We start from the raw sequence: 15,214 nt of genomic DNA on the forward strand, positions 1-15,214 counted from the left end.
AATCCATCATTCATCTTCCTCCTCGGCCGGAGGAACCCATGGGGCAGGCTTGAAGTATTCTTGGTCTCTAAGAACGTCTTGCTTGAACTTCCTTCTATCATCGCAGAATTCCAATAAATATTCTAGTTCTAATTCATGGCATTGTCTACCAAGAATAACCAATGAATGCAATGGTTCACCCGCATCATACCCGGATAATTCTTTAATGGTTCCTGACTTCATTCTCTGAGTAGGACAACCTAACCTGGATATGGCCACACAAGGAGTATCTGCGGTGTATGCCTTCGTGCCCTTACTCTCATCTACTTCCAATAACTGTTCACAACATTGAGAAATAGACATGTAACGAGGAGGTTCATATATCAATCTACCACGAGCCATATTTTCATAGTTCTGTTCCTTAACCTTGATATCCAACAACACCAGAGTATGCAGTCCAATTTTTCTATTTTCCAATATTTTCTCATACCACGAATCTGGCCTCCAATTCTCTGTGAAAAACACCATAGATACCGTTTGTCCAAAAGTATATAGCTGCAATCCACATGCACCTACTGCATTCATGATAGACGCATTATGTATAACTTCCACAGAAATGCCTTGTTGCTTCGCCCTTAGAACTAAATCTGTGTGTGTTGTAGCACCGAAAGGATCACCAACAACCAAGAATGCAACGTCCTGCTTGTCCGCATCACGCAAAATCTCATCACATCCTGTTTCAACCATTTCCCTATCAGCTAAAATCACTGGCTTTTCATAAAACTTTTCTAACTCTTCTTGCGAAGCTGCCATTAAGATTGACGTATAATGTTCCAAATAAACCCGACAAGACTTCTTAACAGCCTTCAACCCACGGACAGTAATATCCTCTTCTGAGGATAAACCGAGCCCAACTAAATACAACATCTTACACTAGCCACAAATACTCGAAAAAGATTATCTCCTTCGCAATGTTGAACTATTAGAGCTAATCAACTAAAACCATCATTATAATGAACTCCAGAAAATTTTTGAAAGTTTGAGAGTGCTTTAGTAAGCAACAATGGCACTGCATGAGAACAATAGAAAGCGCTACAACACTGCACCGTCTCGATAAGAACATCTACCCTTGTGTTGGCCTCGATAGGGACCTTCTCTAAGCTCATATTCTCACCTCTAAATTAGGATGTTAGTAGTGTTCAACCCACCAAGGTACCTATAGTAATACACCCAGACATTGAGGAGTCTGCTGTACTGCATATATCGTCCAGGGATGGTTTAGTCGTTGAATCGGACAGACACAAGGATGAACATTTAATAACTGTTGTATTAATGTTGCAACTATCAAATTCGTCTAATACCACGAAACGTAGTAGAGTATTTATAGTCCATTATGGCAGATACTGAAGATGAATCGAGGCCCTTACTTTCTTCTCATTCAAATGATTACCTTACGACAGAGGCATACGAGACAGGGATGTTAAGAAACATCAGGAGCAAGGGTAGGTCAAGAACTAGGTTGCTCTTGATTACTACTTTTTTGCTGGTTTTCGTTCTTATACCTTTTTGCTACGTTTATGGTAACGCTCCTGAACAAGAGCAGTTACAACAATATATTAGTGACATAGCTGAATTTAAACTTAATAAAGTTCAATTCAAGGGCTGGAAAGATATTGATCACTCCGAAGCTTCTAGTCCAACGTATCCAACGGAGGATTTAAAGAAATGGATGGTTTTTGACGTTAATTTGTCTTTTTCTGTGGACTACGATGGAAGTAGTACAGCGTTATTAACAGATGAACAACGCAAAATAGTGAAAGTAATAAGTGGTAATGTACTTCGGCGGGTTTGCTTCCGAATAAATAGCGTTGAAACATTCGCAGAAGATGATAATATTGATAAAATGGCGTTGTTTACAATGTTGGGTTTGGAGAATTTATGTGTTAGCTTGCTGGATAAAAAGGTTACAGATATAAATACAGTTATTTCTGTGAAGCCAAATATTAAGAATTTATCCAAGATATTCTGGCTGATTAAAAATAATGATAAGCTAAATACATCTATTTGGTCATCTCTCGATCTGAACATTGGAGAACATATTTTTTGGGACAAATATTTGATGCTTAATCACTTTAGTATACCCAAAATTTCCTTGGATAGGTACATCCATTGGAATAAAATAAGGTCTACGCTTAGGCATCTTAGCACTATCATACAAGAACTAAGTTCCAACTCGAAGATAACTAATTTTAAGGTTCAAGATTCTAATGAACATCCTGGTTTTATAATTAATGGTGAAATAAGTGTACCGCCACCCAAAGAAATCCCTAAATGGCTTTATACAATGGAGGGGATAAATATTCCCTCAACGCAATGGAGTTTTAAGCTACCTAACTGTAACTCTGATAATACTATTGAGGTAAATGGAGCTTCAATTCAGACGAACTGCGTAAGCCTTTCCAACTGGTTTTCGGAAGATGCGGCTAACGTTTCAGCGACGATTACTGTACCCGGGCCTCTTTCAGATGAACTTTTGTATCATCTGTGCTCCTATGAGAACGATGATATAGTTACACCAATGAGTATATTGGTTAGAAAGTTATTCAATTCTACAGAGTTGATTTTTTTTGATGTCCATGGACAAAAGGCTTTGGTCAGTGATAACTGTAATACTTTACCAATCGATCTTGCAACAGAATTAGTCCAGTCTATAGATTCACCGGTTGTTGCAAATTTCACGATAAAACAAGAAGATATAATAGAAGAAGCTACAATAGAAAAGTTGGAGTTGGAAGTCAGTAATGATTATCTTGGTGAATTTAAGCTCTCTGTTACTGGTATAGTAGTCCTTACCCTGAACCCTCCGTTTTATGAATTGAATGACCAGTCTAAGTTGAGTATTGATAAAATCAAAGGGGTTACTAAATTTTATCATAATGATATTCATTTTATTACAACTCCGATATTAAAATGGACTGTCTGCGATTCAGAAATCCAAGACAATAAGTTAAAAGTTCGCTTTGACATGAATGATGATGATGTCAAGATCATAAACAAAAGAGAATTGACCCTTTGTCTCAACGAAATTTTAATTGCAGGAGAATCAAAAGTTCGGATTGCAAGTAATTTAGATCTTTTGACAAGGTCAGCTTTAGGTGAGGTTGTGTTATTCGGGATGCCTGGAAATGGGCAGACAACAATTAGGAAGGATCACTACAGAATGCCTTCGGAAAACGACCTGCCTGAGTCTTTCTATCCTTATTTGAAAAGATAAATATATATATTTATATATAGGTAATGTATAATTCACTGTAATTCCCCTAGATATTGCCTGGCTATTAATTAAGAGCGATGTCGCTGTTTATAAGGTGGAGTTCAAAATTAAACGCAGAATAAAACACCCTAAGTTGACGAGCATGATCTCTTATTAATAACCAACCACTATTGCAAAATGATTTTATTTAACAGTTCAAAAACTAACTAATAAAACATTTTCTATAAATATTGAGAACTTTTAATAAAGGAAATCCCCTAAAATCACTTTGATTAGGACATGTTGAAATTTCTAGCGTTTGGCCAAGAATTAACTTTGAGGGTTAGCTCCAGACATTGAGCAATTATTTGGCTCTAAAAATTTCGATATATTATTTCCTTGTGGCGAAATTTGAACTGCTTGTTGGTAAAATGCCGTTGCAGATTGTGGTGGTAAGCCAAGTCCCTCTGAAGGTGATCTAAAATCATCCATGCACTGTTTTGCCACATTTTTGTAATATTGCCAATCCTGTTTAATTTTCCGGAGTTTTGCCTTTAGGAAGAATCTAAAAGATAGCCTGGACCAAGTGTCTGCTATCAGCGAAGTATCGTCCAAATAGCCTGTGGAACTATCTTTTTTGTTAAATGGTGAACGCACGAGGCCAGCCAGTCTCTTTCTTAGCGTGCTGCTTGAATGCTTACAGCTCAACCTCAAAACAACATCAGGCGTCTCTAAATTGTTTAAAGCTGGAACGTAAGCGATGTTACTGTATGTCATTGCAGCATTGTTGTAGTTTTGAACTTGTTCCTGGTACGGAGAGTGACTATGCCTTTTATTGTTGCTGTTACTATTATCGTTTCTGTTGTTCATATTAATATTATCGTCACTATAAAACTCATAGTCATCCACTTCATCGTCACCGTTGTTAATATATTCTTGGCCCATCTTAAAGCTGGCCCCATTCTCACAATTTCTTGGGAAACTGCGTTTATATTTTAATTTCTCTGAAGCCTGAGGGATCTGGTTGGTATTTACTGGCTTTAATATGTCATGTGTGGAAGGATCCTTGAGGTATTCAATTTCAGATGGTAGCACTATACTTCCCTGTTTCACTCTATTTCTAATTTCTTGTGTCTTATTAATCACCTTTTCATCATTTTCAATAGCTTGTTCAATCTCTTCGTTTATGTCATCAAATATTTTAAGGAAATCTGGTTTGGGCTCATTAGGTAATAGTTCATCTGTGGTTGCAATCTTTTCATTCACAGATTTCATGACCTTCTGTCTCTCCATGTGACGACGATGGATATCACGTAGCATTATCGAGGTTTCACTTTGCTCTGTATCACCACTCTTCCGTGTTCTCGGCTTCAAAAGCTGGTTGTTTTGAATCCATCTAAGTTGAACATCCTTCTCCCTGGTAACAACATCTCTGATATGAATATTCCGACTATACAATAAGCGTTTATCTGCTAGCTCCCATTTTTGAAACTGCAATTTAATATTTGTCTTCATGGTTCCGTCAGACTGCAACAAAGATAAATACGTCTTGGGAAATTTAATAGGTAAGGTCACAATTAATCCCTCGTGGACCTTCTTTTCATCACAAAAGTATTCCGGGAAAGCAGCACAACGCTCTTCCTCGCTCAACAGCATCATAAGTCTCTTATCCGATGTCACCAACTTCGTAAACTCCTTAATGTAAGAATTTATCTTGCATTTAAGGAAAATACTTGAAATATACAAATCCACAATTATCTTCCGCATCGGATCAAACTCCTTCATTTCATACGCAGCCTCAAATGAACATCCAGGAAATGTAAGCTCAACCTGATACAACAATCGCGACACTATTAACTCATCTAAAGCCTCCTCCATCTGTTCATTGGAAAGCTTAAGACTCAAAATGTAATACAACCAATACCGATTCCCATAGATATTATCTAAACTCAACTGCTGCATAAATTGATTTGTAAGGAGTCTAGCCTTGACAAATTCCAAAACCTGATTATCATCTAATGTGTCCAAAAATATGAGATCTAATAATTTTTCTGCAAAGATCTTGTTGGTTATCTTGCTGGCCCCTTTGGCCGAATAATCAACGAACATCCGGAATACCTTGAACCCTAACTTTCTCGATTTATTTTCTAACACCAATATAGATGTTCATCGCTTAATCAATTAAGAAAGGAACTTCATTCATTCTCATCTTTGATCCTTCATTTATTTTTGTGACGTCTGCATGTTATTAATTCCCCAAGTGTCAGAGACGCCTATTGTCAAAATGCAGGCAGCGTCAGCGCCGTTCTTAATGAACACCACTAACACATAATTTTATCTCGAACAAAATAAACAGAGCACACTTCACTGATTATGGCTATACGTTACCAGCGATTGAAAATAGATTTAAATAGCCTTGGTATATCATTCAGCCTTTCTATCTTTGTTCAATATTAATACCAAATTAACTGGATGTGGAATATTCATTAGTTTATTTGCATCATACTTTACGAGCTGGAATGACTTATCTTGCGAACATCAGAAGGAAAGGGATAATTGACATGCTTTTAAAGTGTACAAGTAAGCAGCACGGGTATATATATGTTAGTTTAGGTTGCAAATCTGGTTTTGATCATCATTCAAGTACTGTATTCTGATATCTATAAGTTCGCATAGGTTAGTATTACTTGGGTGAATCATGAGCAGCTTACTTAGATTCTATTCATCTTCTTTAAAGACACACCCTAAGACTACAAATGCTATGATGACAGGTGTGCTATTTGGAATTGGTGATATTATAGCACAGTTGCAGTTTGCTGATACGCCAGATACAAACTATAATCCTATGAGGACTCTGCGGCCGTTTATCTATGGTGCTTTTATCTTTTCATTTATCGGTGATAAGTGGTATAGGATATTGAACACTAAGATCAAAATAAGTGGCAAACCTACGGACCACTGGATGAATACGGTAGCAAGAGTAGTGTTTGATCAACTTTTTTTTGCTCCTGTTGGCATCCCATTTTACTTCAGTGTGATGACATTGATGGAGGGAGGGTCTTTTTTACAAGTTAAGGAGAGGTTGAATGAGATTTGGTGGTCAACGCTTGTTACTAACTGGGCTATCTGGCCGGCATTCCAGTTTTGTAATTTTTCATTATTGCCAGTGCAGCACAGATTATTGGCTGCCAATTTAATGTCAATCTTTTGGAATACCTTTTTATCGTACACTAATGCTCACTCATCTCCTGTCGATAAGGATTAAAAACATTCTTAACATTAAGATCTTACTATCAATCTCGAAGTGGACTTTGGGTTCATAATTTATACAGCTACTATATAGACTATACACATATTTATCTATGCGAATAGAAGATTTTTCTTTTTTAACTATATTTTGCCAAGATTTAATACATGAGTATTATGCTGTAATTTCAAACCCATGCACCCATATACTTGTCTATTTTAAACATAAATTTCGCCTTCTTTCTCCCAACAGCTTCTCTGCTTTGCAGGCAAGTAGATTTGTATAATCTTGAGTTTGAGTTTGACTAGCTCCTTTCTGGTGACCGACCTGTTTCAGTTGTTGGTGTTAGTGCTGCTATTCTTTGTTTTTAGTGTTGGTTCAAGTACAAACGGATATGAGTACGAGGTTGTTGACTTTAGGTCGAATGAATCCAGCGATCACATGCCCAAGAATTTCTCAATCAGTTATCTTGCGACCACGGCAGTTCTCTAGTAGTAGGATTATCAGGAGCTCTGGAATACAAGCCTTTTCGCATGATGTGAGGGATAAGAGGCGGGTTTTTACATGGAAGAGGCTTTTGATGCTTAGTTTGGCGACTGGGACAATATTATATCATACAAACGACACAACGCATCAATTGGTAAGACATATTTCCGTAACAGCCAAACGTGTTGGTGTTGTATTTGTAGCAACTTTACGGTGTTCTTATAACTATAAAAGTGTGCTTTCGAAGCAGTATGAAACTGAGGAAGAACGCTTGGCAGCGTTATCGCGTTGCCACAAGACATGTGCGGAGATAACGTTGCATGCATTGGAAACCAACGGTGGTATATTCATCAAATTAGGGCAACATATAGGTGCTATGACTTATATGTTGCCGCCGGAATGGACGACCACTATGATCCCATTACAAGACAAATGTCCACAGTCGACCTTAAAAGAGATCGATGACATGTTCAGACATGATTTGAAGCAGGGATTGACTGATGTATTTGAAAGTTTTGATCCCACACCGATTGGGGTTGCATCATTGGCACAAGTGCATATTGCCACCTTAAAGGGGACAGGTGAAAAGGTGGCAGTGAAGTGTCAGCACCCAGGACTAAAGGAATTTGTACCTTTGGATGTGATGTTAACGCAGATCGTTTTCAATGCATTAGATTTCATCTTTCAAGACTATTCAATGACATGGCTTAGTGATGAGTTGCGAAACTCTATATATGTCGAGCTAGACTTTACTAAAGAGGCTCAAAACGCTGTTGATACCACAAGTTATTTTTACAAATATTTGAAAGAAACTGCACTAAGGATTCCTAAGGTTATATCTGCAGCCAAAAGAATTCTGATATTAGAATTTATTAATGGGGAAAGATTAGACAACGTGAGCTACTTGGATGAAAACAATATCTCGCGGTCTGAAGTATCATCGTGCTTGGCTCACATCTTTAATAATATGATATTCACGCCAGATGTTGGGATTCATTGCGATCCTCATGGAGGAAATCTAGCAATAAGAGCTCTCAAAGAACCGCGCGCCGGGCACAATTTCGAAGTAGTGTTATATGACCACGGATTATATCGTTTCCCCCCCACGGAGATGAGACGCGATTATGCAAAGTTTTGGCTTGCTCTGTTAGACAAGGACACTGATGGAATGAGGAAATATGCTAAAAAATTTGCTAATATCACTGATGAACAATTCCCCATATTCGCTGCTGCAATTACTGGAAGGTCCATAGATACAGCCTTGAACTATGACATCTCAAAAGTCAGATCCTCTGAAGAGATCGAGACAATGAAAAATGCTATAATAAAGGGGAAGCTTCTAATTGATATAATGAGCATGTTATCCACAATCCCAAAAATGGTCTTATTAATCCTAAAAACTAATGATTTGACACGACATTTGGATGAGTGTCTCGAAAACCCTTTGGGACCTGAGAGAACTTTTTTGATTTTATCACAGTATTGCGCTAAGACGGTGTATCAGGAGGTGTGCGAAAATATCGATCGCATGTATGTGCGATGGTCAATTCGGTGGGTTTTCAATGAAATTAAAGCTTGGATCACGTATCAAAGGAGAAAGAACCAACTAGTTGTTTTCGATATAGTGCTATGGTGGAAAAACCATATCTTGTAGATAGAAAGGACTATTTCTTGCCATACAGCTTTGTTTATATGTGTGTGTTTGCGATAGGTGCTCCTTCTCCTTTCGTTCCGCCCCATCCCCCCATGAATAGATCAATCTAAGTTTATATTCCATAGCAGATGATAGTATTATTTATTATCGTTTTGGAGTTTGAGACGACGTCGTGGCCATCACAGTGGCCTGGCTCAAACTCGGCACAATCATTTTGGAATCATCGCCGATCATAGATTGTAGCATCAAAGAGGCCCCCTTGAACATGACTCTGATTTGCGGTGAACAAGATGAGTGGTGTTGGCTTGGTAGCCCAATAATATTTTCTATAGGCAGACGGTTTTTCACAGATATAGATGAGCCGACATTTGACGAGGCCATCGGGCGATCAAATGCTATAGGGGACGCTAATGGAGGTCCAAGACCACTCGGGCTCATTGAATCTGGAGTGGTTGGAGATGAACTCTTGTCTGAATCACTATTGGAATCAACATCATATTGTTCATCTATCCGTATCCTTGCTACCTCTTCTTTCATTTGCTCTAATTCACATTGAAGGATGAGTTTATCCTGTATTAGATGTCCATTTTGTTCTCGTTCACTAATATATTTAGATTCCCATTGGCGATTCTGTTCTTGTAGCTCATCAATTTGGATCTCTAGCTTGGTAATAGTTTCGGTAGCATGATGTTGTACTTCTTCTAGTTCTCGTCTTAGAACCTCTATTGTCTGCTCTAACTGGAATTCGTATTCCTTGCCTGTGGTGTCTAAGTCCGCAAGCTGCTGCTGCAACGTCTTGATTACATCCCATGCTTGATCCAAGGATTTAATCTTGTCCATATTTCCTGGAATAGCTTTTATATATCTGTTTGTGGCTACTCCTACTCTAATTGTCCTTTGACGTTGTTCATTAGATGAAGAATGGCCTTTTCAGAAGATTGCGGGAAAGCTGAACCTGTGAACCCGAGAATAAGGAAATCACAATATTAACTCAAAACCAGTTGGCCTGTGAATACACAAAAATAAGCCGTAATTGTTGGATTTACATGTTTGAGGTATTTATTTAACGTTATATCAAATACTGTTTTACATAGCCGCTCTATCTGATAGCATCTTTAGCATATTTTTACTGACACAGATATCCATAATGCCTAGGCCCACAATCTTACATAAAGTGATAGTCGTGTGTGGGGAAATTGGACAGAACACGTTTCCAGTTCCCGGAAATGCCCCTATTTCTAATACTTGATTTGGCTGTACCTTAGCTAAGTTCAGTTCACCAGCTTCTATCAGGGTATGTTCTTTGGAGTCAACCAAGATCTTAACATCGCGGTGTTGAAATTCCTTTATTAAATCCTGATCACACTCGTGCATGGTAGAATTGTAAGATCCAATAAGAGATATATAGGTGTGCTTTACTGGATTAGAGCCAATTCTTTCGATTTGTAGTTGTTTCAAAGATATTAAAGGATTCAATGATGCGGTGCAACAAAAGATAATGTCGCTGCTAAGTAATGCTTGATCAACTGCGTTCTGATCACTTAGTAAAACCTGCTTAAAGACAGTTCCATCAATTTCCTTGGCTAAAACATCCAATTGAAGGGGATGCTGCCTATATATAATATTTACCTTCAGATCTCTCTTGTTATTATCTCCCCTTAACAACTTCCCAACGATAAAAATGTGCCAAAAGGCCTGCAATCCACTTCCGAACATCGTGATTTCAACCCCATCGGTACGAAGCTTATCCAATTGATGTCTTAGAACAATACAGCTTGCTAATGCTGTTCTAACGCCAGTCAATTCCTTTGCTTCCACACATCCAACTAACTGCCCACTCCTTCCATCAGTGACATTAATGCACCCTATAATACCAGATCCGCCGTTTTCATTGTACCCTAACATCTTTATTCCACTATACTCTGTATCAACCACTGGCATATACATATGTAAGGTGCTTCCATCGCTAGTCCTTTGCAATAACCGTCTGGGAACAATGCTAGGGTTCTCTGAATACTTGCTTAGACCATGTTCGAGCCCGTCCAACTGTCTTTTTAATCCCTCTGAAGAAATTCCAAGAAAGAACTTCCTAACCTCATCATCAGACACAATGACCCTTTCCATTTCTAATCGATAATAGGAGCCTATATCAAATACTAGAACCTGTCTTGCATCTCACTATTTCTATTTACCAGATTCCCCCCTTTTATACAATTGCTTTTAAAATTAAAAATCACATATATAATGCCAGAAGCTCTAAATCTATGAGCGTTCTAGTGTATAGATACTAAAAATCGAGTTTTGGTGCTCTATTATATAAATAGGAGTCAGCATGACTACGTCCTGCAGTTTTCTATACCATTATAACCTGTTTTAAACGTGTTAATCAAAATGTGGTTAAACGAAAGGAACATCAGTTGATGTGCCATATCTATACGCAGTCCATATCATAGAGCCTGGACTTCCACATTTAAGCCCTTCAGAAGTACTAAAATCGACATACTTGAACTCGATTAAGAGTTTTTAGTCTCTGGCATGTCATTCTTTTTTACTTATCTGAATGAATTAGTGATGAACTGAAAAATTACGTTTATTCTGCAGTATTCGTTGGAGAAAGACATTACTAAGTAGATCAGGTAATAAACGAATCAAGTTAGTGTTTGATAAAGGAGGTTGGGACGGTTCGGATACAGTGCATTTGTTAGCTGGGTGTGTCTACAAAGCCAGGAAGAGGCACGAAGCAGAATAGGCCTGTATTAAATTAACGATTAAGAGTTCGCAAGACATGTCTAGTCCTGGAGGAACTGCGAAGAGGAAAAGGAATAGGATTCCCTTAAGTTGTACAATATGCCGAAAACGAAAGGTGAGGTGTGATAAGACAAAACCACATTGTACGCAGTGTGTTAAGACAGGGGTGGTACATTTATGTCATTATATGGAACAATCATGGGCAGGTGAGGCAGAAAAGGAGTTATCTAAAGATGCGGTTATAAAACAACTCCAAGATCGGGTGAAGTATTTGGAAAAAATGTTCTCTATTATGCATAAAGATGGGACAGTGGATATGGATATCGGAGGTATAGATATTGGAGGTGATACAAATATGTCTGATAATTTGGAGGAGAAGCGAAGTGGGTTAAATCAACAGTCGCCCAGATTATCATTCGAAACTGAGAAAAACAGATACGATGATGATGAATTAGATTTAACTAGGCAGTTTGATATGCTACATTTAAAAACTAATGGGACAGTACATCTAGGTGCTACTCACTGGTTGGCGATTATGAAGGGGGATCCTTACTTGAGGCTTCTGTGGGGTCACTTATTTGCTGTTAGGGAGAAGCTAATAGAATGGCGTTCTCACAATAAACATACTTCACGTAGTATTGGTACCTATTTATCCTCAGAAAAGTCGTTAGCTTCCCTTGCTAATATACGTCGATCAACTCCGACGCCTGATAAACCAAAAGAGAAGTGCTCGGATGTCAGGACGTGTTTACAGCCTGTATGTCCCATAGCTCAACACGGTAAAGGAGCTAAAAAACAAGAACGAGAGGATATTCAAGGCAGATGTCCAATATCTGGTGCTTCAGGCAGCAATCCATCACTAGCACTGCCATCCTTTCAAGATTTTGCGGCTAGATGTCCTTCAGTGCAGAATATTCCACCTGTTGCACGGTCATCACCAGATTTAAAGAGTAGAATAGAGGGAACATACATGAGTCATGCGGAGGCTACAAAAATTCTTGCCGAGTTATTGCCTCCAAAGAGGATTATCAATATGTTCCTTGACAGATTTTTCAAATATCTATACCCTGCAATATCTATTTTAGATGAACCAGCACTTAGAAATGAAGTCAATCAAATTATTCTAGATTCGAAAGATAAAGTGGTAATAAAGGTGTCAAAACCAACAGACTATTGTACTTTAGGTATCCTTACACTGATCTTGAGGTTAACGTGGTTATCGCTTCCGCAGAATTCATGTACCATAGAGCTAGGGTCTCAGTGTTCTCAATTCATAATGCCTGAAGCTACAATGTCATCTAATGTGCAAGCAAAGGATGATCCCATTCTAATAAAATATGAAACAATCTTAGACGCGATTACTTTGATCCGTAAGCATTTGATACATTTTGATGAATTGAGCAGTTTCTCAAACACAAACGTGAACCTAGCAACTGTCCAGTTTGCTATCATTTATAAGATATTCCTGCTATGTTTCCCTGAGAGTATACAAGAACCAAATCACTCATCATTTGCAACAGCAGGTCAAGATAATGAGACACATCAGATTTTATTATCAAGCATTGTCCAAATGGCTTTTAGTTATGGTTTACATCGGGATCCAGATAATTTTCCACAACTCAATAATCACTTTGTGAATGGGAAACTAAATAAAGATGCAATGGCAAGTACTGAAAGACTAAAGCATACTTGGAGAAAGATTTGGTTCTTTATCGTTTCATTGGATGTGAACCAGTCATTGTATTTGGGTTCACCAAGACTGCTCAGGAACTTAAATGACTTCTCAGATACCAAACTTCCCTCCTCTTCGAAGATAGACTACGTGAAAGACATTAAGGAGCTCATTGTTGTAAAGAACTTCACGCTTTTTTTTCAAATAGACATGTGCATTATTTCGGTTTTGAATCATATACTAAACGTTTCTTTGGCAAAATCTGTCAAGAAATATCAACTAGATTCTTTAATCTCGTTATTGAGAGACCTCTGTGAAGGTAAAAGATCCATAAATGATGTTCTAACTGGACTAATTAATAAGGGTTTATTGTCAAAAGCTGAAGGTACTTGTCAGCTGTTTACCGACGATATTTATACCTTGCCAACTATGGAACAAATACTCTACCCTACACGGAGTTTTGATACGGAAAAGGATAAAAATTATTTACTACCTCATGAAATGACAACTAACGCTCTATTTTTTTCGAAACATATTATGCTGAGAATGTTGTTGTTCCTGCTAAATTATATCCTATTTACGCAGTACGAACCAAAGGGGAATGAAGATCCAGGAGTCCGACCTTTGGCTCGTAAATACGCCCAAGAGGCAATGGATTTTGCGATGGATGGCTATTGTAATTCCCTTCTATTCTTTAACAGTACTAAAAGTGGTGGAGGCTCTGTTTTATCCATTTTTAGTTATATGGAAGTGTTGTTGACTCCAGTATGTTTGGATATGGGGCATCGTGCATTACAGTTCATGGTTTGCTTGGTACTACGTGCTGAATGTGGTCCCTTGGATGGTGTAAGTGAATCGCCAATTGTTGGGAATATTGCCAGTTCCAGCGATGATGATGAATCTAGTAGTAGTGAAGATAAGAATTTTGCAAAGGAAAACTCTTCGGATGTGCAAGATGACGTTACGAAACCTATTAGACTTGATGCTGTAGAGCAGCTTGCTGATATTTTGATGAATAGAATGGTCTTGTTTTACAAACTAACTAAACAGATATCTTCTAAATATTTACATGCTACCAGAATGGCGAAATCAACCGGGTTTTTTATTACGTTACTCACAAAACCATCTCAAGAACATAAAAAAAAGCCTCTAGATAAAAACAATTTGCCCCGTCTCCATGATTTAGGAATTTCAAGCATTACCGGTTTTTTTAAAAATGTTCCATCTTTAGTACTTTCAGCTGGAGGTGAATCTTTACGAAGGTGTCCAGTTTATCAGGATGCAATTGGTGTATTATTGCCCAGGAAGATGTCTAATACAAACCACACAGTATGCCAACCAATGCCCACAACCTCTGTTACCTCTGGAGTCGGTGCTGAATTCTCATTGCCTCCAATTAAGGCTTACCAGCCCATAACTTACACCAGCAATGATCTACGTAAAACTTCTGCTATCAGAGGCAAGCCGAATAAAAAACGTAAGGTTGCAGGAGCTGACCCCCATTCAACCTCGCCAATAAAAGTCCTGCAAAAATCAACCTCACCATCGAATTATAGTTCTCCTGAAGTGGGAAATAATACCTCATTACCCCCACCTTCGTCGCAATTAGCATCGGGGAGTGCTACTTTTAACATGATATCTCCCTCCCAAAGTTCTTCTGCAAAGTTAGTGGATGTTGAGGAAAAACGATCTTTCTTTGCTAATTATCAACCACCAACGAAGATTCCTGAATGTTCATCATCAACAGCGGACTATAATCCAGATTTTGAGGATTTCTTAATGCAAAGTTCCAACTTTAACGGTCTGATGATAAACCCATCGAGCATTATTGAAGCCGTTGGTTTCGACCACTATGGGGCCAATCCAGATCCTAGCAATATGCTAAATACAGATCTGTTGCCAATTGATGATATAGGAATTATTGATATGCAGCAAAACAACGATTTTGCGGCTTATCTGTGATATGTGCTGATGGTTAATTTAAAAAAGAATAAGATTGTTTGAGCTTTGTAGTATATATTTTGTAGCTTTAAAAAGTTGGTAGCAAATGAATGTAAATAATTAAAAATTTCCATATGAATAACATTTGAGAATCAAGTAGGGCTTTTTAGAAGACTACCTAATGTGACATTTACTTCCAAAAATTTACAAGCAGCCTTAGAAAATACATACAGA

At 38.0% G+C, this 15,214-nt stretch overlaps 8 protein-coding genes across 8 annotated transcripts; 4 read left to right on the top strand and 4 right to left on the bottom strand.

Annotated features, from left to right (window-relative positions):
* Nucleotides 1–6: 6 nt before the first annotated feature.
* DPH5 (diphthine synthase) lies at nucleotides 7–906 on the bottom strand (the record flags this gene model as incomplete). The annotated part of the gene is made up of 1 exon (XM_003645196.1): nucleotides 7–906. One exon carries the CDS (start codon nucleotides 904–906, stop codon nucleotides 7–9), a length of 900 nt encoding a protein of 299 aa, XP_003645244.1.
* Nucleotides 907–1,372: 466 nt separating this feature from the next.
* On the top strand, nucleotides 1,373–3,253 carry TAG1 (Tag1p; the record flags this gene model as incomplete). Its single annotated transcript, XM_003645197.1, has 1 exon — nucleotides 1,373–3,253. One exon carries the CDS (start codon nucleotides 1,373–1,375, stop codon nucleotides 3,251–3,253), a length of 1,881 nt encoding a protein of 626 aa, XP_003645245.1.
* Nucleotides 3,254–3,562: 309 nt separating this feature from the next.
* On the bottom strand, nucleotides 3,563–5,341 carry IRC10 (Irc10p; the record flags this gene model as incomplete). The annotated part of the gene is made up of 1 exon (XM_003645198.1): nucleotides 3,563–5,341. The coding sequence occupies one exon, from the start codon at nucleotides 5,339–5,341 to the stop codon at nucleotides 3,563–3,565; it is 1,779 nt and encodes a 592-aa protein (XP_003645246.1).
* Nucleotides 5,342–5,930: 589 nt separating this feature from the next.
* SYM1 (ethanol metabolism protein) lies at nucleotides 5,931–6,497 on the top strand (the record flags this gene model as incomplete). The annotated part of the gene is made up of 1 exon (XM_003645199.1): nucleotides 5,931–6,497. The coding sequence occupies one exon, from the start codon at nucleotides 5,931–5,933 to the stop codon at nucleotides 6,495–6,497; it is 567 nt and encodes a 188-aa protein (XP_003645247.1).
* A 376-nt stretch (nucleotides 6,498–6,873) lies between these two features.
* On the top strand, nucleotides 6,874–8,619 carry CQD2 (Cqd2p; the record flags this gene model as incomplete). Its single annotated transcript, XM_003645200.1, has 1 exon — nucleotides 6,874–8,619. The coding sequence occupies one exon, from the start codon at nucleotides 6,874–6,876 to the stop codon at nucleotides 8,617–8,619; it is 1,746 nt and encodes a 581-aa protein (XP_003645248.1).
* A 144-nt stretch (nucleotides 8,620–8,763) lies between these two features.
* Nucleotides 8,764–9,459, bottom strand: NDL1 (Ndl1p; the record flags this gene model as incomplete). The annotated part of the gene is made up of 1 exon (XM_003645201.1): nucleotides 8,764–9,459. One exon carries the CDS (start codon nucleotides 9,457–9,459, stop codon nucleotides 8,764–8,766), a length of 696 nt encoding a protein of 231 aa, XP_003645249.1.
* A 246-nt stretch (nucleotides 9,460–9,705) lies between these two features.
* On the bottom strand, nucleotides 9,706–10,743 carry Ecym_2731 (uncharacterized protein; the record flags this gene model as incomplete). The annotated part of the gene is made up of 1 exon (XM_003645202.1): nucleotides 9,706–10,743. One exon carries the CDS (start codon nucleotides 10,741–10,743, stop codon nucleotides 9,706–9,708), a length of 1,038 nt encoding a protein of 345 aa, XP_003645250.1.
* A 661-nt stretch (nucleotides 10,744–11,404) lies between these two features.
* Nucleotides 11,405–15,001, top strand: HAP1 (Hap1p; the record flags this gene model as incomplete). Its single annotated transcript, XM_003645203.1, has 1 exon — nucleotides 11,405–15,001. The coding sequence occupies one exon, from the start codon at nucleotides 11,405–11,407 to the stop codon at nucleotides 14,999–15,001; it is 3,597 nt and encodes a 1,198-aa protein (XP_003645251.1).
* Nucleotides 15,002–15,214: the final 213 nt, after the last annotated feature.

This window comes from Eremothecium cymbalariae, chromosome 2, assembly GCF_000235365.1.
Source record: "Eremothecium cymbalariae DBVPG#7215 chromosome 2, complete sequence".
In the NCBI taxonomy this organism is placed as follows: Eukaryota; Fungi; Ascomycota; class Saccharomycetes; order Saccharomycetales; family Saccharomycetaceae; genus Eremothecium; species Eremothecium cymbalariae.